The 24,982-nt window shown below is 45.8% G+C and overlaps 1 protein-coding gene and 1 pseudogene across 1 annotated transcript in view; one reads left to right on the forward strand and one right to left on the reverse strand.

Annotated features, from left to right (window-relative positions):
• The window catches only part of LOC101612805, a 41,183-nt pseudogene extending 19,296 nt beyond the window's left edge, over positions 1-21,887 (reverse strand).
• Slc4a8 (solute carrier family 4 member 8) overlaps positions 21,761-24,982 on the forward strand; it is a 102,518-nt gene continuing 99,296 nt past the window's right edge. Inside the window, exon 1 of the mRNA XM_045151502.1 lies at positions 21,761-21,930. Coding sequence (XP_045007437.1) covers positions 21,886-21,930 — 45 coding nt within the window. The 5' untranslated portion in view covers positions 21,761-21,885. The remainder of the gene's footprint in view (positions 21,931-24,982) is intronic.

Below are 24,982 nucleotides of genomic sequence, written 5' to 3' on the forward strand. Positions count from 1 at the left end.
TGATTTAAATTTGTGGGTAAAATATTGTTTTCAGGGCTGCTAGCATGTTCTGCCTATACTTATTACTGACAGATACTTAAAAGATAAAATGTGTATGTTTTCTATGTTCCAGGCATAGCTCATACTGTCGCCTGACAACTAAACTTAAATGCTAATCAGAATGATTTTAACCTATTGTGCCATTCTCTGATCAGATCTGCTTTGCTAACCAGATATGTTTGGCACCTTTTTAACTAAATCTGTTTCACTAATTAGATATGTACAGTCTCTCTGAGTGATTCATAGACACATGTAGATACCAAAGTCAATTGGAAATAGGGGTTAAAAGGATAACCAATTTTTTGGTTCCTGTTCCCAGGTCATAAGGCCACAGGCAATGATGGGATGCTTGTTAACTTCTGGGCTCTGGTAAGTGACCTGTCTTCTTGATCAGGCAGGGAGGACACAGAGACCTAGAGATGGACTCCAAATCAATGATCTGCAACAGGAGAGTCACATGGAGGAAAATCAGTCCTCCAGGCTTCCCAAGAGAGGGAGGGCCACTTGGTCAGCACAGCCTTGACTTACCCTAGCAGATGACAATACTGAGAGTCATAGAACCCCTCACAGGTCCCCAAAGTCTCTCCTACAGAGCCATGAATGACCTCTATAGTATAATATATAGTTAATTTTTGCTGCTCGTATGGCCTTAAACACCCAGTAAGAAAATATAATTATAAGATATTGCAATATAAACCAAGATTCAAACAAATAGACTGCCCTGCCTGATGCTGGCTTACAGTACTCAGCTACTAACACATGCCTTCTGCCTCTGCTGTCCTGATTAGTCAGCCACTGTGTGCCTTTAAATCAAAGATCCAAAACTGTCCTCACTGATTATGTTTACCTGATAGTTATAGATTTGTATTAGTCCAATCTCTCCTCGACATGTCTTATTAAAAGGAGGTATATCACTAAGGACAGAGCTCAGAGCCATGCCCTAAAGTACATTTGGGGCAAATCTAGAGCCTAGCCTAAGATGTAAGATCAATTTAAAGTTCTGGATGTTTGTACTTGCTAATGTTGGTGGTGCTGGTCATTTGATGGTGTCTAGAGGTAAGCCAGATTCTCCTGCCATTGATGATGCTCCCTGAAAATTTATAATACAAGGAGACCCACGTACCTTTGGAAATTGGGCCCACACCCATCAGCCAAGAGATATAAACCCATCACACCAGAGTCAAGAAGACAGTGTCCTCAGCCAATTGTAACAGCTAACAGGTCACCAGGGACCCAATGGGTTCCCTCAAAGTCAAGCTCTGGAGGACATCTGCCCCTGCCAAAAAGACTGTGGCCCTGCTCCACGCATGACAGAAGCCTGAGGACTTAATCATGAGATGCCAAAAGACCAGACACATGGGTAGGAGCCTAACTCCTTCCATTTCCTGGATTGATCAGCTTGCTTAATAACCTTAGGGGATCCATAGAGAAACTCTGGTTCCAAGGGACCTTTATGTCTTTCACCCCTGAAGAGATACAGTTCTTTACTATTGCCTTGTATTCCCTCCTTTCCCTTCCACAGAAATATCAGTTTCTTTGTGAGGGATGTGGGACACCCCTGCCCCCTTCTATCTTCAGGAATGTCCTGTGCTCTCCTCCTCACAATGGGATTAGTCACAGTCACTCCTGCTGACTAATCTTGTTCAGTAAAGGCCCTCCTGGCTCTCTTTCTTTGGCTTTATTTTATTATCAAAATTCCTTTGTGTTGCCATCCATATTTTCAAGGACAATAATCATGAGCCAGTTCCTGCTGCTGATAATTAAATACAGGATTTAATGGTGACAGTTTCAGTGTTCCCAGTGACCACTGACACATGCTTGGCTCTCACAGTCATGCTTACCCAAGACTGGAGGTCTTATAGCTGATGTACCCCAGACCTTGGGCCTGCCCCCTATGTGGACTCCATGGGGGCCCTGGCTAGCTCCTTTAATGGGCCTCTCATAATAAGTATGCTGGGATTTATGTTAAAACCCTATGTTATAAATGCTCTGTCCCAGGTTCATCCAATCTAAGATGGAAATAATTAAAATATAGGTGATACACCAGGGATACCAGCCATTACATACAAGATCATAAGGTGTTATGATGATGATAAAGAGGAAGGAATGTGGTAGAAAAGAAGCTGAAAAGTTGAAATGATTCAGAGTTACTGTAAGAGTTAATTGCTGAGGAGCTAAACTTTGTCAGCAGATGGAAAAATCCCAAAGAGGGAACTCTCCAGAAAGGGCCCAGAGGGATGATAAGAAGAGTTTGTAGTGGCTGGAGGCCCTGGCATGCCCATTCTCTCTCTCTCTCAAATCAATTTGGAGACAGGGTTCCATGCAGCCCAGGCAGGCCTTGAGTTTATTGTGGAGCCAAGGATGACTTTGGACTTTGGATCCTGCTACCTTCACCTTCCCAAGTGTTGGGAGTATAGACTGTCTTACCATGCCTGGCTATTGCCCAACTTTTAGTTATAAAAGATTTTACACAGAGGAAAGGTTAATAAACAAGGGCATTTTTTTCAACAGTGTGTTTTATTTGCTATATTTTGTTTATTATTTTATACTACTGAGGTAGGGTCTCACTCTAGCCCAGGCTGACCTGGAATTCCCTATGTAGTTTCCAGCTGGCCTCAAACTCATGGTGATCCTCCTATCTCTGCCTCCCAAGTACTGGGGTTAAAGGTGTGCACCACCAAGCCTGGCTGTTTATTTTATTTTTTTAATTTTTTAAAATTATTATTTATTTATTTATTTGAGAGCGACAGACACACAGAGAAAGACAGATAGAGGGAGAGAGAGAGAATGGGCGCGCCAGGGCCTCCAGCCTCTGCAAACGAACTCCAGACGTGTGCGCCCCCTTGTGCATCTGGCTAACATGGGACCTGGGGAACCGAGCCTCGAACCGGGGTCCTTAGGCTTCACAGGCAAGCGCTTAACCGCTAAGCCATCTCTCCAGCCCTGTTTATTTATTTTTTTGAGACAGTCTCTCACTGTAACCCAGGCTCACTTAGAATCATTATGTAGCCCTCCTACCGCAGCCTCCTGAGAACTGGGATTAAAAGCATGAGCCACCCCAACTGTATATCTTACCTAGGTGTATTTTCTTTTCTGTTTTTTAAAAAATTAGTTAATTAATTTATGTTGGTTTTTCATGGTATGGTCTCGCTCAAGCCTAGGCTGACCTGGAATTCACTATGTAAACCCAGGGTGGCCTTGAACTACCAGAAATCTCCTACCTGTGCCTCTTGAGAGCTGGGATTACAGGCATGTGCCACCACACCCAGCTACATGTATCTATTTCTATACCTCTATCGCTGTATCATTCAAAAGGAAGGAACACCCATCATGACATTCCTAAAGGCTGTAGTGTGTCTCTCCAAGGCCCGAGAATGATCTATACAACCACAGTTCCATCATCACATACCCAGGCTACCTGTGCTTGCAGTCTTTTAAAACTCTGAACTTGGGCTGGAGAGATGGCTTAGTGGTTAAGCGCTTGCCTGTGAAGCCTAAGGACCCCGGTTCGAGGCTCGGTTCCCCAGGTCCCACGTTAGCCAGATGCACAAGGGGGCGCATGCGTCTGGAGTTCATTTGCAGAGGCTGGAGGCCCTGGCGCGCCCATTCTCTCTCTCCCTCTATCTGTCTTTCTCTCTCTGTCTGTTGCTCTCAAATAAATAAATAAAACATTTAAAAAAAATTATAAAAAAAAAAAACAACTCTGAACTTGCTGGGCCTGGTGGTGTATGCCTTTAATCCCAGAACTCAGGAGGCAGAGGTAGGAGGATTGCTGTGAGTTCGAGGCCACCCTGAGACTACATAGGCATAGGGAATTCCAGGTCAGCCTGAGCTAGAATGAGACCCTACCTCGAAAAAAACCCTCAAAATGGGGGGGGGGCACTGGAGGGATGGCTTAGCAGTTAAGGCATTTGTTTGCAAAATCTAAGGACCCAGATTCAATTCCCCAGGACCCACATAAGCCAGATGCACAAGGGGGGGCATGTGTCTGGAATTTGTTGGCAGTGGCTGGATCCCTGGGGCACCCATTCTCTCTCTCTTTCCCCCTCTTTTTTTCTATCAAACAAGTAAATAAATAAATATAAACTATTAAAAAAAACCTCTGCACTTCAATGCTGGGCATTTTGTTTTTGTGGATCAGGAACAGTGACAGGGGAGGATGGCACAGCTCGCTGCAAGTATTTGAAGGGCTGTCAGGACGAATAGTGGACAGACATTTCCTCTGGAGCCTCACGGGGAATTTGGAATAAGAATCTAAGGAGGCCAGCTGAACCTGGCACGGGGTTGCCAACCTCGTTCAGTGGTGACTTTTTGTCAGGGGACACAGCAAGGGTTGGTTGGATGGTTCCTTTCTGGGAGAACTGTGTTGCATAAAAAGTGGTCCTGTAGGAATTTTAAGTACCTTCCAACAATTTTCAGGGGTCAGGTACAAGTTCTGGTGAGACCCAAACTGATATATAGGCTATAGTCTAACTGTAATGGCGCTAGTCTGTTTTGCTTAACTACTACAAACACAGCTACGTCTTTTCATAGTTTTTCTTTCCCTCTTCTGTCTCATTAGCTGACAGTACCATAGTCCTGATTATTTTGATATGTCTGGGGTGGCCTAGAACTCACAGTGTTTCCCTACCTCTGCCTTCCAAGTACTGGGATTGAAGGCATGCGCCACTACACCTAGCTACTTCTATTTTTACTTAATTGAGAGAGAGAGAGAGAGAGAGAGAGAGAGAATTGGCATGCTAGGGCCTCTAGCTACTGCAAACGAACTCCAGACACATTTGCCACCCTGTGCATCTGGCTTTACATGGGTCCTGGGGAACCAAACCTGGCTCCTTTGGCTTTGTAGGCAAGTGCCTTAACTGATGAGCCATCTCTCCAGCCTGTACTTCTATTTTCTGTTGACTTGCAGAAAGGACCAGATAATTATTCTTTTAAGAGGAGTCTAGCCAGATATGGTGATGCACACTTTTAATCCTAGCACTTGGGAGACAGAGGTAGGAGGATCGCCATGAGTTTGAGGCCAGCCTGAGACTACATAGTGAATTCCAGGCCAGCCTGTGCTAGAGAAAGACCCTAATTTGGGGAAAAAAAAAAAAGGGTGTGGGGGGGGCAGGGGGGGGACTGGCCTTGTCAGTTTGGCAAAAGATTAGAGCTAGAAAAAGCTAAACACAAGTAAATTCCCATTCTGAATCTCCTTTGTGGTAGAAGAAATATAACAAAGAAACCCTTCCCAGATGAGACCTCTAAAACACAGTTTCTATCGCACAAGCCTTTACCACCAGGGAGACAGTGTGACCCTGAGTCTCCTCCCAATCTATGCAGCTGCACCCTGCTTGCACCTGGCTAGTGCGGCCATAGGCACAAACACTACAACAGCTTTCAGTTCTACATGTGTACTTTCTTTTTTTTTTTTTTTAAATTTTTCATTTATTTATTTGAGAGTGACAGACACAGAGAGAAAGACAGGTAGAGGGAGAGAGAGAGAATGGGCGCGCCAGGGCTTCCAGCCTCTGCAAACGAACTCCAGACGCGTGCGCCCCCTTGTGCATCTGGCTAACGTGGGACCTGGGGAACCGAGCCTCGAACTGGGGTCCTTAGGCTTCACAGGCAAGCGCTTAACCACTAAGCCATCTCTCCAGCCCGACATGTGTACTTTCTTATCACTGATTGCTAAGGAATTTTCTGTTTGCACTCCAAAATCATGTAACCTTAGAAACTTGTAACCCACCAATAGTGTAAGGGACTCAGGATGATGTCAGGCTGCCTGTTACAATGTCTATAAAACCTCTGAGCTGTCAGAGCTCAGCACTCGGGCTTTGGAAGGTATTCCCCCGAGTCCATGTTCACATGAATAAATCTGATCCTCCACTCTATTTCTGGTGCCATCTCTGTATGATTCAGTTTCCCTTAACACTTCTCCGGCACAGATGTCTAACTGGGTCTCTTTCCTTAAAAGAAAAAAGAAAGAAAGAAAGAAAGGAAGGAAGGAAGGAAGGGAGGGAGGGAGGGAGGGAGGGAGGGAGGGAGGGAGGAAGGAAGGAAGGAAGGAAGGAAGGAAGGAAGGAAGGAAGGAAGGAAGGAAGAGGGGAAGAAAGAAAGGAAGAAAGACAAACACTTTATTTCCATGTGCATATATGTGTGTGCTAAGGTCTCTTGCCACTGCAAATGAACATCAAATTCTTATGTCACTTTCAATGTCTGGCTTTACATGGGTGCTGGGGAATCAGACCTGGCCTGGTAGGCTTTGCAAGCAAGCACCTTTAACTGCTGAGCCATCTCTCCAGCCCTCTTTCCTTTTTTTTAAATTTTTTTAAAGATTTTTTATTTATTTATTTGAGAGTGACAGACAGAGAAAGACAGATAAGGGGAGAGAGAGAGAATGGGCGTGCCAGGGCTTCCAGCCTCTGTGCGCCCCCTTGTGCATCTGGCTAACGTGGGACCTGGGGAACCGAGCCTCGAACCGGGGTCCTTAGGCTTCACAGGCAAGCGCTTAACCGCTAAGCCATCTCTCCAGCCCTTTTTTTTTATTCTTTTTCAAAGTAGGGTCTCACTCTAGCCCAGGCTGACCTGGAATTCACTATGGAGTCTCAGGGTGGCCTCGAACTCATGGCAATCCTCCTACCTCTGCCTCCCAAGTGCTGGGATTAAAGGCGTGAACCACCATGCATGGCCTTCTCTTTCCTTTTTTATTTTATTTTACTTTATTTTTTGCTTTTTTGAGGTAGGGACTTGCTGTAGCTCAGGCTGACCTGGAATTCACTATGTAGTCTTAGGGTGGCCTCGAACTCACAGAGATCCTCCTACCTCTGCCTCTCGAGTGCTGGGATTAAAGGTGAGCACCACCATGCCCTGCTCCTTTTTTAGTTTTTGAAGTAGCGTTTCACTCTAGCCCAGGATGACCTGGAACTCACTCTGTAGTCCTAGGCTGGCGTCAAACTCACAGTGATCCTTTTACCTTTATCATTGAGTGCTGGGATTAAAGATGTGTGCCACCATGCCTGACTTCTTTTTATTAAAGAGAGAGAGAATGGGTGCTCCAAGGCCTCCAGCTGCTGCAAATGAACTCCAGATGCATGTGACACCTTGTGCATCTGGCTTAAATGAGTCCTGGGGAATTGAGCCTGGGCCCTTTGGCTTTGCAGGCCAGTGCCTTAACTGCTAAGCCACCTTTTCAGCCCAGACTTTTTCTTTTGTTTTTTGAAGGTAGGGTCTCACTCTAGCCCAGGCTGACCTGGAATTCATTCTGTAATCTAGGTGGCCTCGAACTCATGGCAATCCTCCTACCTCAGCCTCCCAAGTACTGGGATTAAAGGCATGTGCCACCACACCCAGTGACTTAAAAAAATTTTTTTTTTGTTTATTATTTATTTATTTGAGAGTGACAGACAGAGAAAGAGGGAGAGAGAGAGAATGGGCGCGCCAGGGCTTCCAGCCACTGCAAACGAACTCCAGATGCGTGCGCCCCCTTGTGCATCTGGCTAACGTGGGTCCTGGGGAACCGAGCCTTGAACTGGGGTCCTTAGGCTTCACAGGCAAGCGCTTAACCGCTAAGCCATCTCTCCAGCCCGACTTTTTAAAAAAAATCAACTGCAAAGTGAAAGGTCTCAAGAGCTGTATCACTGGAAGGAATAGTAGGTTTGATTGAAGTTATATTTATGTCATATCATGCTTCTAGAGATAAGTATCAGTGATAGTTATTTTCAGAACTCATGGGAATTTTCTGAGTAAACTAACGAATAGGTACCCCTGACAAACGTTCTAAAATGGAAATTATGGGGCTAAAGGTGTAGCTAAGTGGTAGTGAAGGATAGTTTTTTAAAGGCAGTTTCAGTTAGGGGGTGAGGCCCAAAGAGCACCGGAAGTTACCACCCCACATGCCACCTAGCCATGGCCTAAGAATGGAACTGTTGGTAGGAATGGTAGGATTGAGACTGATCTACAGCGCCCCCTTCTGTCCATAGTCTAGCATGCTGTCTAAATAAAACGGCCCAGGTGGCTTAGCTCCGGGATTCACCCTCCAAATTACAAACCAATCAGCTCTTCCCCTTGCTTTCCTGAATCTGATGCTACAAAGCCTATGGCCTTCCCACTCTCTTGATGCAACTCTCCATTTGTGTGTGTGTGTGGGGGGCATCTCTCTGGATTCCCTCTCATCTCGGCTTGGACACATGTGAATGGCTTCCCTCTCACCCAGCCTGGCTATGTAGGGAGGACATAGAATATTGTTTCTTAGCCTTCCATATTAAAGTGTGTACTGGGGCTGGAGAGATGGCCTAGTGGTTAAGCACTTGCCTGTGAAGCCTAAGGACCCCGGTTCAAGGCTCGATTCCCCAGGACCCACTTTAGCCAGATGCACAAGGGGGTGCATGCATCTGGAGTTCATTTGCAGTGGCTGAAGGCCCTGGTGCGCCCATTCTCTCTCTGTGTGTGTCACTTTAAAATAAATGAATAAAAATAAACCAAAAAAAAAAAAGTGTGTACTGCCTTAAAAATAAAAAAAGAATATTGTAGCCAGGCGTGGTGGCGCACGCCTTTAATCCCAGCCCTTGGGAGGCAGAGGTAGGAGGATCGCTGAGAGTTCGAGGCCACCCTGAGACTACATAGTGAATTCCAGGTCAGCCTGAGCCAGAGTGAGACCCTAACTCGAAAAACCAAAAAAAAAAAAAAGAATATTGTTTCTTCACTGGTGGTATCTCTTTCTCCCATTGTTGGACTGGAGGCCCGCTCCATGAGGGGGAATACATCCCTGATACTGAAAACTTAAAACAGGGATAGTCATGAGCCCTAGGGGTGTAACATCTGCTGATGTCTGGATAAGTGTACATACTATGCTTATCAAACTGCCCAGTAAGCACTTCTCTTAATATTCATACCCTTATATTAACACTACTCTCACTTTGGGTAGAGAATCTTTTCTTCACAGATGGCAGTGACCTTGGGATGACTCAGAAAGTAATCATAGTGCTGGAAAGAAGTGACTGGAGTACTGAGTAACATCTCGATCATACCTTCCAAGGCTCAGGCTCTAATGCGGAAGAGGTGGCGGAAAGAATGTAAGAGCCAAAGGAAGGGTAGGACTCCTTACAATGTGCTCCCTCCAGACACAAAATGGCCTGGATATCCATGACCTCACAGTGCCTGACACTACCTACCCAAGACTATCATAAGAGGAGGAAAAGATCATGACATCAAAATAAAAGAGAGACTGATTAAGATGGGGAGGGGATATGATGGAGAATGGAATTTCAAAGGGAAAAGTGTGGGGGGAAGGGTATTACCATGGGATATTTTTTATAATCATGGAAAATGTTAATAAAAATTGAGAAAAAAAAGAAACAAACATTCACCCCCCCCCCAAAAAAAAAGAATATTGTTTCTTGGTCTGGATGGCCTTTCTGCTTGCCTCTACTTTACAGTTTGCAGTGAGTTCTCACTTTCATTACATGGATGATTTTCCTCTGGTCTCTGAATCTATCACGTGTGTGTTTTCCCTGTACTCTATGATCTATATGATCATACGGGTGCTTTCTCTTACTCTAGGCCTGTTACCATGTCATTTCTCTAAACTTGAGGTAACCATGAATGCAACTCTCTTCATTACTCATTTCTCCTCTGAATCTCCTGGTCTCTGCTTTGATATTTCCTCTCTGCCATTCTTCCTTAAGTCACCACCATTTGTCCAGATAGCTTTCTTCCAAGCTGCTAAATTCTCTCTTCCACTTGTTCATTACCTAAAAACCTCAATTTCTTTCTTTTCTTTTATTATTATTATTTCTTTTATTATTATTATTATTATTATTATTTTATTTTTTGGTTTTTCAAGGTAGGGTCTCACTCTAGCCCAGGCTGACCTGGAATTCACTATGGAGTCTCAGGCTAGCCTCAAATTCATGGTGATCGTCCTACCTCTGCCTCCCAAATGCTGGGATTAAAGGTGTGTACTACCATGCCCGGGCCTCAATTTCTTTTCTTTATTATTATTATTATTTTGTTTTGTTTTTGTTTTCTTGAGGTAGGGTCTCATTCTGGCCCAGGCTGACCTGGAATTCACTCTGTAGTCTCAGGCTGGCCTCAAACTCATGGCGATCCTCCTACCTCTGCCTCCCAAGTGCTGGGATTAAAGGCGTGTGGCCCTCAGTTTCTTTCACATGGATCTCATGCACTATGCTGTGTTTTCCACATGAGTGAGTGTTTCCTACTTCCCATATACATATGACTCCGTTGCTTATGACTCGGTTCCAGCCTTCTTCCTAGATCCCAATCTCCCTTTAAATAAGCCCCAGAATTTGTGACTTCCTTCTAAATCCACTTAATCATTCATAATCTATCCCTTTTTTCAAATATTTTACTTATTTATTTGAGAGAGAGAGAAGCAGATAGAGAGAAAGAGAGGGAATGGGGGCACCAGGGCCTCTAGCCACTCAAAATGAACTCCAGACACATGTGTCACCTTGTGTATCTGGCTTATGTGGGTCCTGGGGAATTGAACCTGGGTCCTTAGGCTTTGCAAGCAAGTGCCTAAACCACTAAGCCATCTCTTCTTGAATCTGCCTTTATTCTTTCTCTTTCTTTCTTTCTTTCTTTCTTTCTTTCTTTCTTTCTTTCTTTCTTTCTTTCTTTCTTTCTTTCTTTCTTTCTTTCTTTCTTTCTTTCTTTCTTTCTTGAGGTAGGATCTTGCTCTAACTCAGGCTGACCTGGAATTAGTCTTGAACTCAGTGATCCTCCTACCTCTGCTTCCCAAGTGCTGGGATTAAAGGTGTGTGCCAACATACTGGCTCTATTAATTTTTTTTGTTTCATTTTTATTTATTTGAGAGTGACACAGAGAGAGAGTGAAAGAGAAAGAGAGAGAGAGAGAATGGGCGTGCCAGGGCTTCCAGCCACTGCAAACGAACTCCAGATGCGTGTGCCCCCTTGTGCATCTGGCTGACGTGGGTCCTGGGGAATGGAGCCTTGAACTGGGGTCCTTAAGCTTCACAGGCAATCGCTTAACCGCTAAGCCATCTCTCCAGCCCTTGTTTTGGTTTTTTGAGATAGGGTCTCGCTCTAGCCCAGGCTGATCTGGAATTCACTATGTAGTCTCAGGATGGTCTTGAACTCATGGAGGTCCTCCTACCTCTGCCTCCCAAATGCTGGCATTAAAGGTGTGTGCCACCACACCCAGCTTCTTCTTTTTGTTTTCTGGGGTTTTATTACAAACCTGATTTCTAAGCTGGGTTAGGCTTAGGAACAGGTAAGTGTACTGAGTAGAATACGGAAGTGCCCAGGTCTGGTATCAAGGGCTGGGCAAAGTGGTCCTTGGTGCTTTTCCAAATTCCGGGAATGGCTTCTCATCTGGACCCCGAGTCCCACAGCTCCTCTTCCCTAGTCCTCGCCTGCATGTGACAGGTTCTACTCTGTTCTCCTGCGTTCCTTTCCCCGACTTTTGTTGTCTAGAGGTCTTAATCAGGATTCTTGCCGCGTGTGGGCCAGAGCCTCGCTTATCCTGGACAGGGGTTGGCAAGTGAGCCCAGCAAAGCGCCACGGGGCAATGCTGAAGCTGGCTGGAGAGGGGGCGCTTCAGTCAGGAGCTTGGCTCTCGGCTCCCGCGGGTGCTGCGTGTTCTTGTGATGCTGTGAACACAGGCGTTGCGTTCCATTGTCCCTGTAGCTGGGCGGTGACTTGGCAAGGGCTGAAAGCAAATCGTGCGCCCGCCTAACCTTTGCAGCAGACGAAGAAGCTGTCTCTCTCCTCCCTCCCTCTCCTTCCCTTCCACAGGAAGAGCTCCCGCAGGACAGCACAAACAAGCCTTAATTAAGTCTCCCTGCATCCCTTTCCTCCAGTCTTTTCTTGGGTTTAGATATGTAATTAAGAGGAAAGTCAAGAAACAAAATCAGGAGAAAAAACAAAAAAAAGGTAGAAAGGGCTAGGGATACAGACCTCCCATGAGCTCTGATGGTAGGATGCTTGCCTAGCGTGACTACCTGGGTTCCATTCCGAGGACTAAAAAGAAAGAGGGAGGAAGGGAGGGAGGGAGGGAGGGAGAGAGAGAGAAAGAGAGAGATAGAAAATGAATGAATTACTTTTCACTTAAAAATATTAAATATGCCAGGCGTGGTGGCGCACGCCTTTAATCCCAGCACTCGGGAGGCAGAGGTAGGAGGATCGACATGAGTTCGAGGCCACCCTGAGACTACATAGTGAATTCCAGGTCAGCCTGAGCTAGAGTGAGACCCTACCTCGAAAAACCAAACAGACAAAAAAAAAAAAATTAAATATTTTATTTTTAAAATTTATTTTATTTGAGAGAGAGAGAGAGAGGTAGAAAGAGAATGGGTGTATCAGGGCCTCTAGCCACTGCAAACGAACTCCAGAGGCATATGCCACCTTTTACATCTGGCTTACGTGAGTCCTGGTGAGTTGAGCCTGGGTCCTTTGGCTTTTTCAGGCCAGTGCCTTAACCACTAAGTCATCTCTCCAGCCCTATTTTTTAAAAAATATTTTAGTTTTATTTATTTATTTATTTCAGAGAGACAAAGAGAAAACGTAGTAGAGAGAGAGGGTTAGGGTTAGGCAGAGAGAACACGGACACATCAGGCGCTCTGTGCAGCTGGCTTTACATGGGTTTTAGGGAATTGGACCCAGGCCGTCAGGCTTTGCAAGCAAGGGCCTTTAAACTCTGGACCATCTCTCCAGCCCTCTTTAAAATATATTTTTAGAGCTGGGCGTGGTGGCGCACACCTTTAATCCCAGCACTTGGAAGGCAGAGGTAGGAGGATCGCCGAGAGTTCAAAGCCAGCCTGAGACTCCATAGTGAATTCCAGGTCAGCTTGAGCTAGAGTGAGACCCTACCTCAAAAAAAGAAAAAAACAATATATATATATAACTTCTTTTATTGACAACTTCCATAATTAAAGACAATAAATCATGAAAATTCCCTCCCCTCTCCCACTTTCCCTTTCTTAAATCCACTCTCCATCATATCCCCTCCCTCTCTCCATCAGTCTGTCTTTTATTTTGATGTCATCGTCTTTTCCACCTACTATGAGGGTCTGGTGAAGCTAGTTCTAGGCACTGCTAGGTCAAGGATATTGAGACCCATTTGTGTCTGAACGCTTGTGTTGTAAGCAGTCCTACCCTTCCTTTGGCTCTTACATTCTTTCTGCCACCTCTTTAGCAATGGGCTCTGGGCCTTGGAAGGTGTGATAGAGATGTTTCAGTGCTGAGCACTCCTCTGTCACTTCTTCTCAGCACTATGGTGCCTTCTGAGTCACAGTCATCTGAAAAGAGAAGCTTCTCTAATCAAAAGTTGGAGTAGCATTAATATATGGGTATGAATGTTAAACAAACTGCTTACAGGGCAGTTTGGTGAGTATAATATATGCATTTAGCCAGACAAGAGCAGGCATTACACCCCTAGGGCTCATGACTTCCCCTGTCATAGGTTTTCAGTATCAGGGATGTGTTCCCTCCCGCGGAGTGTGCCTCCAGTCCAATTAGAGGGCAGTTGATTTCCCCCATAACAGACGTGCCACTGTTGTACCCGTTGCCTCATTTGGCCTGGCTGGCCAAACTTGAGGCTTGCATTGTGCATGGTTTTCCACACTGATGAGTTCTTTCTCCCATAGGGTTGTATGCAGTGGAGCTTTTTCCAGCTTTCCATCAGCTGGTCTATAGGGAGGGGGTTTTCAGCTCAGCTCCAGCTTGATTTCTCAGTGACCTTGCTGTAGCCCAGGCATGTGGAGTCTTCAGCAATAGGGTCCTACCCTCTTTTAGATATTTAACAATTAGCTGGGTGCGGTGGTGGTGCACATCTATAATCTCAGCACTAGGGATGCTGAGGTAGGAGGATCGCTGTGAGTCTGAGGCCACCCTGACACTACAAAGTGAATTTCAGGTCAGCCTGGGCTAGAGTGAGACCCTACCTCAAGAAACAAACAAAAAAATTAAAAAAGAACACTTTATATGATTTATTTGTGTGCATATAAGTGTGTTTGTGTAGCAGGGTCTGTCACTATGCTAATGAACACTCGTTTTGTGTCTGGCTTTATATGGGTGCCTGGGGAATTGAATCCAGGGGAGCAGGTTTTATATGTAAGCACTTTTAACCAGCCCCTACATTTTAAAAACTAACTTTCTTTCTCTTTCTTTCTTTCTTTTTTTTTTTTTTTTTCTTTTTTGGTCCAGGCTGACCTGGAATTCACTATGGAGTCTCAGGGTGGCCTCGAACTCACAGCAATCCTCCTACCTCTGCCTCCCGAGTGCTGGGATTAAAGGCGTGTGCCACCATGCCCTGCTCGTTCTCTGACTCTAACATATATTTGTGTGTGTGTTCATGTGTGGGGTCTGTGTGTGAACATCTACATGTGTGTGCATATGTGAGTGGGATCCAGAGGAAAACATTGGGTGTATCTTCAAGAAAGCTGCCCATTCTTTTTTTTTTTTTTTGATGTAGGGTCCCACTCTAGCCCAGGCTGACCTGGATGTCATTGTGTAGTCTCAGGGTGGCCTCCAATTCACAGCAATTCTCCTACCTCAGCCTCTTGAGTGCTGGGATTAGAGGCGTGCACCACCACCGCCAGCTGTGTACCCTTTAAAAAAAATACATTGTTTATTTGCAAGCAATAAAGAGGCAGAGAGAGAGAGAGGGAGGGAGGGAGAGAGGGACAGAGAATGGGTGTAGCTGGGCACAGCCACTGCTAATGAACTCCCAGTGCATGTGTTGCCTTGTGCATCTGGTTTTACGTGGGTACTGGAAAATCAAACTTGGGTCCTCTGGCTTTGTCAGCAAGCGCCTTAACCACTAAGTCATCGCTCCAGCTCTCTGCCCATCCTTTTTTACTTTATTTATTTTTTATTTGTTTATTTGAGAGCCATAGACAAAGAAAGAGGGAGGGAGGGAGAGAAGGAGAGAGAGAGAGAGAGAGAGAGAGAGAGAGAGAGAGAATGAGAATGGACATGCCAGGGCCTCCAGCCACTGCAAATGAACTCCAGACACGTGTACCCCCTTGTGCCTCTGACTAACATGGGTCCTGGGGAATCAAATCAGTATCCTTTGGCTTTGCAGGGAAACGCCTTAAGCACTAAGCCATCTCTCCAGCCCTCTGTCCATCCTTTTTGAGACAGGGTCTGTCACTGGCCTGGAACTCACTACTTAGGCTATACTGGCTGGCCAGTGAGCCCCAGGGAACCTCCTGCCCACTTCCCCAGCACTGCGATCGCAGGCACGTGCCACCACGCCCAGCTCTGTTGTTCTGGTTTTTCGATGTAGGGTGTCGCTCTAGTCCAGGCTGACATGGAATTCACTATGGAGTCTCAGGCTGCCCTTGTTGTCAGCAGCGACCCTCCTACCTCTGCCTCCTCAGTGCTGGGATTAAAGGCACCAGCCACCAAGTCTGGCTGCATCTGGCATTTCTAGGTGTGTACTGGGGAGCAAACTCAGGTCTTCCTGCTTGTAAGTCAAGCACTTGACTGACTGAGCTATCTCCCCAGCTCCTCCTATTTTTAACTTTTTGTTGTTGTTTGTGAGGTAGAGTCTCACTCTAGCTCAGCTGACCTGAAATTCAGTCTGTAGCCCCAGGCTAGTCTAGAAGTCAAAATGATCCTCTTAATTTAGGCTAGGACTAAAGACTGCTCCACCAAGCCAGGTAGGCTCCTACCTAATTTGCATAAATTACTTTATGATACTTACACAATGATGGAATTTCCTAAAATCTCTGTTTTTTTTTTTTGAGGCAAGCCTGACAGATTGGCTTTTTAAAAAATTATTTATTTATTTATTTGAGAGCAACAGACAGAGAGAGCTGGAGACATGGCTTAGCAGTTAAGGCGCTTACCTGCAAAGCCAAAGGACCCAGGTTCTATTCTCCAGGACCCATGTAAGGCAGACGCGGAAGGTGACGCATGCATCTGGAGTTCGTTTACAGTGGCTGGAGACCCTGGCGTGCCCATTCTCTTTCTCTCTGCCTCTTTCTCTCTCAAATAAATAAACAAATAAAATATATTTTTTAAAAAGAGAGAGAGAGAAGATGAAGTATATAAAAGAGAAGCATGAACTCGCCAGGCAGATGACAGGTATTCTTCATTCTCCCTGGAATCAGGTACATCTGAGCACAGAGTCCAGGTGTGTTCATGTCCAAACTGTTCTGGATGGGTAACTTGGGGCAAAACGCATGTCTAAGCCTCAGTCTTCTCATCCATACACTGGGACGATAGAACCTACCTCACGGAGGGTTTTGACAAGGATTGGATGAGGCCATATTGGTGCCTCCCTGCTGCCCTGCTGCTTTGATGTGTGCGTGGCCTTTGTCTCTAGACGTGCGCATAGCATTTTCCTACCCAGTTTAACATCTCCTCCTTTTAGGCCAAGTACAGGCCCCAAAAGGTTGTGAGTCCTGCTGGTGCTATTATTTTTTACCTTTTTATTTTTTTTAATATGTATTTATTTATTTGAGAGAGAGAGAGAGAGAGAGAGAGAGAGAGAGAGAGAGGGAGAGAGAGAATAGACGCGCCAGGGCCTCCAGCCACTGCAAACTCCAGATGCATGCACCCCTTTGTGCATCTGGCTTACATGGGTCCTGGAGAATCAAATCGGGATCTTTTGGCTCTGCAGGCAAATGCCTTAATTGCTAAGCCATCTTGCCAGCCTGATATATATATATATATATATATATATATATATATATATATGCGTGCGTGTGTGTATGTGTATGTATATGTATAAATATATGCATATATATATTTTTTTTTTTTGAGAGAGAGAGAATTAGCATGCCAGGGTCTCAGCTACTGCAATCCAACTCCAGATGCTTGCACCACCTAGTAGCCTGTGTGACCTTGTGCTTGCCTCACCTTTGTGCGTCTGGCTTATGTGGGATCTGGAGAGTCAAACATAGGTCCTTAGTCTTTGCAGGCAAGTGCCTTAACCACTAAGCCATTTCTCTGGCATCCCTTTTTAGAGGTAGGGTCTCACTGTAGCCCAAAGTGATCTGTAATCTTCTATGTCCTTGAACTCACAGCAATCTCTTACCTCGGCCTCCCAAGTGCTGCGCCTTCTTTATAAAAGTAATCAGTGTGACAAGTTAGCATATGCATTTGGAGTTTGTTTGCAGTGGCTGGAGGCCTTAGTGTGCCCATCCTCTTTCTCTATCTGCCTCCTCCCCCTCTCTTTCAAAAATGAATAAATAAAATATTTTTTAAAAACATAATCAGGCTGGGCATGGTGGCACACGCCTTTAATCCTAGCACTCGGGAGGCAGAGGTAGGTGGATCGCTGTGAGTTTGAGGCCACCCTGAGACTACATAGTGAATTCCAGGTCAGCCTGGGCTAGAGTGAAACCCTACCTCAAAAAAAAAGTAATCAGATTTCTCTCTCCCTCTTTCTCTCTCTCTCCAATAAATAGTAATTTTTTTTTTTTTTTTTTTTAAGAAGAAAAGTGAAATCAGGGTGAGGTGATATCCTAGCTTTCCTCCTAGCTCCTTCAGGGCATTTTGCTGGCCAGGCTCGAGGCACTAGTTTGTAGGTTTTCCATCAGGGTAGGGATCGGCAGTGTCTGGAAGCCTGGAGCCAAGTGAACCAGCCTCCTTTGGGAAGGAGAAAGCAAATCAGGCCTGGGAAGGCAGTCTAGAGCGCCCTAGTTAGCTGTAGCCCCAGGCTGACTCTCAGGCTGTCTCTGGCCTACTTCCTTTTGTAATTTGCTCAACAGGCCAGAAGATGGAGCACTTGACCCTGCAGTCAAGGGCTAGCGGCTCTTCATTTCCCCGGGAGGCAAGTCAGGTCTACTAGAACGCCTAGATCACCTCGACCTCCTCATTCTTCCTCTGTCCTGCCCACTTTGCTGCTCTCTTGGCTGATGTCTACCTTAGGGCAGTGGAGGATGCGTGGAGGGTTTCCCTTTGATCACCACCTTGTCCTCTCTTGAATTACTATGTTGCCAAGGTACCCCTAACTGACCCCCTGCTCCGGGTTTGACATTGGAATCCCTTCTGCCTTTCTGGCAGATTTCAGAAACAGTACCATCTTCTCGGGACAGTATAGAATAGTGGCTAAGAAATCCAGAGTCAGCCAGGACAGCCTTTGACTCGTCTAATAAGGTGAGGCTGCAAACCCCTATCACAATAACCAGCATCTCTGTCATTTACTTCCAATAGCCATCCGAACTTGTAATCATCTTGTTGGCTTATTGGGTTACTGTTTCCCTACTAAATTAAATTCCAGCCTGGGCTAGAGTGAGAGCCTACCTCAAAATACTAAAAAAAAAAAAAAAGAAAGAAAGTGGGGGGGAGGGCTGGAGAGATATCTTAGCAGTTAAGGCGTTTGTTGATGAAGCAAAAGGACCCAAGGTTGATTCTCCAGGACCCATGTACACCAGATTCACAAGGGACACATGTGTCTGGAGTTCTTTTGCAGTGACTAGAGGCCCTGGTGAGCCCATTCTCTGTCTGTCTCTCTTCTCTCTAGCTCTTTCTGCTTGCAAATCAAATTAATAATAAAAAAGAATCCAGAAAAAAAAATAAATGCCAAGAGAGTAAGCTTGTCTCATTGTTGTTCTCTCGACATCTAGTACTTCTGGATAAACAGGGTTTCAGTGAAGCTGTTCTGGATTAATAAATAAATGACTGAATCTCAGCTTAATGATGGCCTGACCAAGAAGTTTCTTAGTTTCTCGGAGCCAGTGAATTTGAAATGCAATAGAGATGCAATGACTTTTGCGTTCAATGGCAGGGTGCATTTATACCACTAGGTCCTGGTGCAAGGGAGCATTTCCCAATCCTCAATAGCTATTCTTTCTTGTTCTTTTCTGAGGAGGGTCTCACTCTAGTCTAGACTGACCTGGAATTCACTATGTAGTCTCAGGGTGGCCTTGAACTCATGGCGATCCTCCTACCTCTGCCTCCTGAGCACTGGGATTAAAGGCGTGCGCCACCGCGCCCAGCTGTGTTACTTCCTTGAAGTTCTCCAAGACATAAGGATTATTTTCTTTTCTGAATTTTTATAGTTTTTGTTTCTGGAACACAACTTCTCTTTGGATACCATCCTCATGCTTAGAAGGAAGGCTTTTTGGAAGAGGTGGCCTTTGGGTTTGATTTTAAAGTGCAGTCTTTTCTACTTTTGTTGCTACAAATGAATTCCATACACATGTGCCACTCTGCATCTGGCTTTAAGTGGGAATTGAGGAGTTGAACCGGGGCCAGCAGGCTTTGCAAACAAATGCCTTTAACCACTGCGCCACCTCACCAGCCCTCTGGTCTATAGTCCTCGGATCGCTGTTATTCTATTGTCTTGTCATTGTTTTAACATCTATCCATGTTCTGATTATTAAGCTCCTTAGATATTTATTTGAGACAGGGTTTCATAGATCTCAGACTGGCCTTGAACACAATATGTAGCCTAGAGTGATCTTGGACTCCTGACCTTCTTTTTTCTTTTTACTTTTTTTTTTTGGTTTGGTTTTGTTTTTTCGAGGTAGGGTTTCACTTTACCTCAGGTTGACCTGGAATTCACTATGTAGTCTCAGGGTAGCTCCGAACTCATGGTGATCCTCCTACCTCTGCCTCCCGAGTGCTGGGATTAAAGGCATGTGCCACCATGCCCAGCTGCTCTTTTTTTTTTTTTTTGAGGTAGAGTCTCATTCTAGCCCAGGCTGACCTGGAATTCACTATGTAGTCTCAGGCTGTCCTTAAACTCATGGCAATACTCCTACTTCTGCCTCTCAAGTGCTGGCATTAAAGGTGTGTGCCACCATGCCCAACTCTCTCTTTTTTAATTAAATATTTTATTTCTGAGCATCCTGATTATTTTACCATATTGTTTCTATCACCACATGTGAAATAAAACCATTTTCTTTTTAAAATTTCATTTGTTTATTTATAATTTCACTTATTTATTTATGAGAAAGGCAGACAGAGAGAGAATGGATGGACCCAGCCCCCAGCCATTGCAAACGAATTCCAAATGCATGTGCCTCCTTGTGCATCTGGCTTTATGTGGGTACAGAGGAATTGAACCCAGGTCGTCAAGCTTTGCAAGTAAGTGCCTTAACCACTGAGCAACCTCTCCAGCCCTTGATCCTCTTTCTTCCACCTTCCAGATGTTGGGATTTTAGACAGGTGTTTGTACATCGTTTCCAACATATTTATGATTTCTCTACATCTTTGCTGCTAAATGACTCTGTATATAGATACCCAATGTTTTCTTTTTTTGGTTTAGAGAGTTTTTTTAAGATTATAGATAGAATTTAAAGTGCTTAAGAGGAGAGAGGAAAGAATGTAGAGTGCTTCTGTCCATCACAGCAGGAGTGGGGTCAAATGATACTCAATGTTTTATTTGCAGAGAGAGAGAGAGAGAGAGAAAGAGAGAGAGAGAGAGAGGGAGAGAGAAAGAGAGAGAATGAATGAATGTAAGAATATGGGTGTGCCAGGGCCTCTTGCACTGCAAACAAACTCCAGGTGCATGCAACACTTTATGCATATGACTTTATACAGGTACTGAGGAATTGAACCCAGGCAGGCAGACTTTGCAAGTAAACGGCTTTAAACAGTGAACTATCTCCCCAGCCCGTTACTCAATATTTTAATTAAAATAAAAGCAAATGTGGGGCTGGAGAGATGGCTTAGTAGTTAAGGCACTTGCCTATGAAGCCTAAGGACCTAGGTTTGATTCCCCAGTACCCACATAAGCCAGATGCACAAGGTTGCACGTACATCTGGAGTTTGTGTGCAGTGAATTGAACCTGGGTCCTTGGGCTTTCCCAGGCAAGCACCTTAACTGTTAAGCCATCTCTCCAGCCCAGGATTGAACTTTTTACATGTACTGGACTGTGTCCCCCAACTGCAGAGTTGGCAGAATCCTTTAGCTTTGCAATGAATCCTTTGCTCTTCATAATGTAGATTCACCTCCAGTCTCATGTAATAGTGCATATAAGAAAAGCCCCTTTCCTCCTCAGCCACAGAGGATGTTTTTGATTTTAGCCGACCATTCCCTTTTTTTAAAAACACAAATTGAATTGAATGCATTACTCATGATTGTCTAACCTTGCCTCAGAGCTCTTAGTTCTGTTGTTAAATAATAATTTGCCTTAGATAATATTCAAAACTCAATATTTAGTCTTGGAAAAGTTTTAAAGACTTTTTGAGGAATTATTAAAAAAAAAAAAACATCCTCGATTCAACTCTACTTTCTGCTGTCAATCCTTAGCTGCAGGGAGAAGACAGTCATTAAGACAGCCCGTGGATGGGGTCCGGTTGCTGCCAGCGTGCAGCTCCCGAACGTTCTTCAGTCTGGCCACTAGCTCAAGGATGAACAATTAATTTCTAAAGGCTCTCCCCGCCCATCCATCCCCTTGTCTGTTTTGCAGGAACACTCCCTCGGAATTTACAGGCCATCGTCTAAAGGAACAAAACCAGAATAGACAAGCCCCGACACTTTCTCGGTTTCCAAAAGTCAGGTGCAGACGCAAATAGAAGCGGAGATTTTCAACTTCTAGCAAGCAGTTTGCAAAGACCTCCGAGCCCGGAGGCCCCCGAAGGGAGGGAGGCGGTTTCCAAGGCAACCGGGGCTCGGGGAGCGGGTTGGCTCCCCAGCCGCCTCCGCCTCCCCTCCTCCCCGTCGTCCAGGGTACCGCCGGACAGCGTCCTCCCGTGCTCCGCGCGCTGATTGGCCGCTCAGGCCGCTCGCTGATTGGCTGCGGCGGGTGCCTCGCGGGCCGGTGCCTATGGAGGAGGCGGCGGCGGCGGGTGGATGCTTGACCGTTGGCTGCCAGGGTAGGGGTCGCCGCGCGGCTGATCCGCTGCACGCCGACCAGAGGGGCCGCAGGCTGCCGAAAAGCTCGGCCTGGAATCCATCGGCGAGACCGAGTTCCGCTCCGCCATGCCAGCCGGGAGCAACGAGCCGGACGGCGTCCTCAGCTATCAGGTAAGGGCCCCGCCTCCCGCCCCTCCCCGGGGCTCAGCCTGCATCCTCGGCCCACCCTCCCTTCCTCCAGACCCGCGGCGCCCGCTTCCCAGGCCGCTCCCCGAGGGCCGGGGCAGGCCAGCCCGGGACAGCAGGGGGCGCTCCGGGCGGCGAGGGGCATCCGGCCGGGGCCGGGAGACGGTGACCTTGGGCCGAGCCCGGGAGTCTGCCTGCCGGGCACTGCAGCATCCCCTGCGTTGGGGAGCCAGCCGAGACCTCGGAGCTCCGCGGCTCTTCTTCCCTGGTGCTTCTGGCTTCGCTTTGTCCTGCCGCCTGCATCGTGGGCGAAAGAGACCTTGCTCTGGCCTTTTTTTTTTCTAATTTTTTTTTTTTTTTTTTTAAATTCCGATCCCTGTGTGGCTTGGATGAAGCGCTGGAAAGAGCGTGGAAGCTGGGAACAGCCCCTGTTAAGGTGGCTGGCTTTGTGCCTCCCCCACCCTTGGTGCACAGACGTTTGACAAGTTCTGGTTAGGGAAACACATGGGGCTGGGGAAGTGATGAGGGGTCAGGAATAGGTGATTATTTCAGGGATAAGCAACCCAAGCTTCAGTAATTGATAACAGAACCGCTGGGGTAGCTAATATAAGGACTACCTATTAGGGGCTGGGCTGAAAATTCCCCATCTGCCTCACATAGACTTTGTGACCTTGAGTGTGTATGCTGTTTTGAGCCTCGTTGAGCCCCAGTTGCCCCATCTATTAAAATGGAGTGGTGGGGGAGGGGCTCACAAGCTCTTCTCCCTGAGGATCTACAAGCAATTAATAGTTGCTGGAAGACAGAGACATTTGTCTTTTGTGCTGTCCCCACTGGCAAGTCCTTCTGTAAATAACCTTTCACTCATGCTTCTGCAAGCAAACCCCACTGAAACTCAGTGGGTCACAAAGAAAGAGAAAAGACATGAAAGTAGAAGGACAACGTAGAAAGAGGAAGGGGAGCCGCAGAAGTGGGAGAGGGAGAAGGATCTGTAATGGGGGGCATGCGAATGATTAAAGTACATCATATACATGCATGGAGATGTCGTAATGAAGCCCATTATGTGTAATTAATATGTGCTAATAAAACTGAAAAAAATAGATATGGTGGTATTTGTGTGGCTTATTTCACAGGGCTGTTTTAAGGGCTTTGTGAAACAATGTTTCTTTCGTGATGACCAGTGAGTGGTAGCTCTTTGACCTCTCCCTGTTTGCTTATGCAGTCAGATTGTGTGGCCACTGCTCTGGAAAGAGGGTGGAAGGAAGGAAGGAAGGAAGGTAGGAAGGAAAGGAACTGCAACAAGTAGAGGGTGTCTCAGGAAAGATGACGGGTCTTCCAAGCAAATGTCACGCTGATGTCCAGTCAGGGATGGTTTCTGGGAGAAGCTAGGGAAAATATCTTGAGTTTATAGCAAAATGGGTATCAGATACTGACTCCCTCCTTCCTCTCTTTTGGGGGGAACAGTCCTTTGGTTGCTCAGTCAAAAAAAAAAGGATATCTTAAGATTTGGGGGCTAGGGATATAGCTCAGTTGCTAGAGTGCTTGTCCAGCATTCATGAGGCCCTGGATTTGATCCCTAGCATTGTGCAAACTGGGTGTGGCTGTATCCACCTGTAATCTCAGCACCCTGGAGGTAGAAAAAGAAATTCAGCTTGGATGTAGTGGTGCACGCCTTTAATCCCAGCACTTGGGAGACTGAGGTAGGAAGATTGCTGTGAGTTCGGGGCCATCTTGAGACTACATAGGGAATTCCAGGTCAGCCTGAGCTAGAGCTAGGCTCTACCCTACTTCGAAGAACAACAACAACAACAAAAGTTCAAGGTCATCCTCAACTACTTAGTGCATTCAAGACCAGCCACCTTAAGGCCTGGCGTGTTATACTTCACCTCTGCTTGGGATATAGTGGTAAACAAAGATTGGCAGTACTGTCCTTTCTGAGGCCTACTGTCTAGTGAGGAGGGAGAATAATAACCTTCATTTGTTTGCCTTTAGTATTTATTCTAATAGTGCTTGGGACGAATTCCACCTCATGCACGCTAGACAAGCGCTCTACAACTGAGCCACATCGGCAGCCCCAAATAAGTAATTAAAAAGTTTTGAAATTATTTATTTGCAAGGAGAAAGATAGAGAAATAGAGAATGAGAGAGAATGGGCACCCCAGGGCCTTCTGCTGCTGAAATGAACTCCAGACATGCACCATTTTGTGCATCTGGCTTTACGTGGGTACTGGGGAATCCAGGCCTTCAGGCTTTGAAAGTGAGTGCCTCCTTGGCCCCAAAATAAGCACTTTTAATCAAATAATCACACAAATTACTATAGAACTAGTACTTGGGAGGAGACAGGAGGATTGTGTGTTTAAGGCCGGACTGGTATATATAGTGAGATACTGTCTCAAAAAAAAAACACACATAATAAATTTATTGTTATAAAACTATGGTGCTTTGAAAGAGTTTTAGGTAGCTCTATGAGAATATAAATATTCTCAGATCACAGGAGACTTTTCTCTTTTTTCAATATAGGGTCTCACTCTAGCCCAGGCTAGCCTGGAATTCACTATGTAGTCTCAGGGTGGCCTTGAACTCATGGTGATCCTCCTTCCTCTGCCTCCCGAGTGCTGAGACTAAAGGCTTGTGCCACCACACCTGACTCACAAGAGATTTTTCTTTTCTTTTCCTTGATTTCTTTTTTATTAGTTATGGACATACTCAGTATATAAACAGCACATGTTGGTACCATCCTTTCCCTCATCCCTACCCCCCCAAGGGACCGTTCTCACTGGGGATGCCCCCATGGGGATTGTGGGTCGTGCATTGTGGGGGCAGCCATCAGTTATGGAGAAGAGGCAATGTCTGTGCATAGTGTACCAACTTCTGGCTCTAACAATCTTTCTACCTCGTCTTGCGTAAAATTCCCTGAGCCATGTTGGGTTTGTTTAAGTCTACTTCAGTCTCTCTCTCTCTCTCTCTCTTTTTTTTTTTTTTTTTCCAGATAGGGTCTCACTCTAGCTCAGGCTGACCTGGAGTTCACTATGTAGTCTCA

Source organism: Jaculus jaculus, chromosome 6, assembly GCF_020740685.1.
Source record: "Jaculus jaculus isolate mJacJac1 chromosome 6, mJacJac1.mat.Y.cur, whole genome shotgun sequence".
Classification (NCBI taxonomy): Eukaryota; Metazoa; Chordata; class Mammalia; order Rodentia; family Dipodidae; genus Jaculus; species Jaculus jaculus.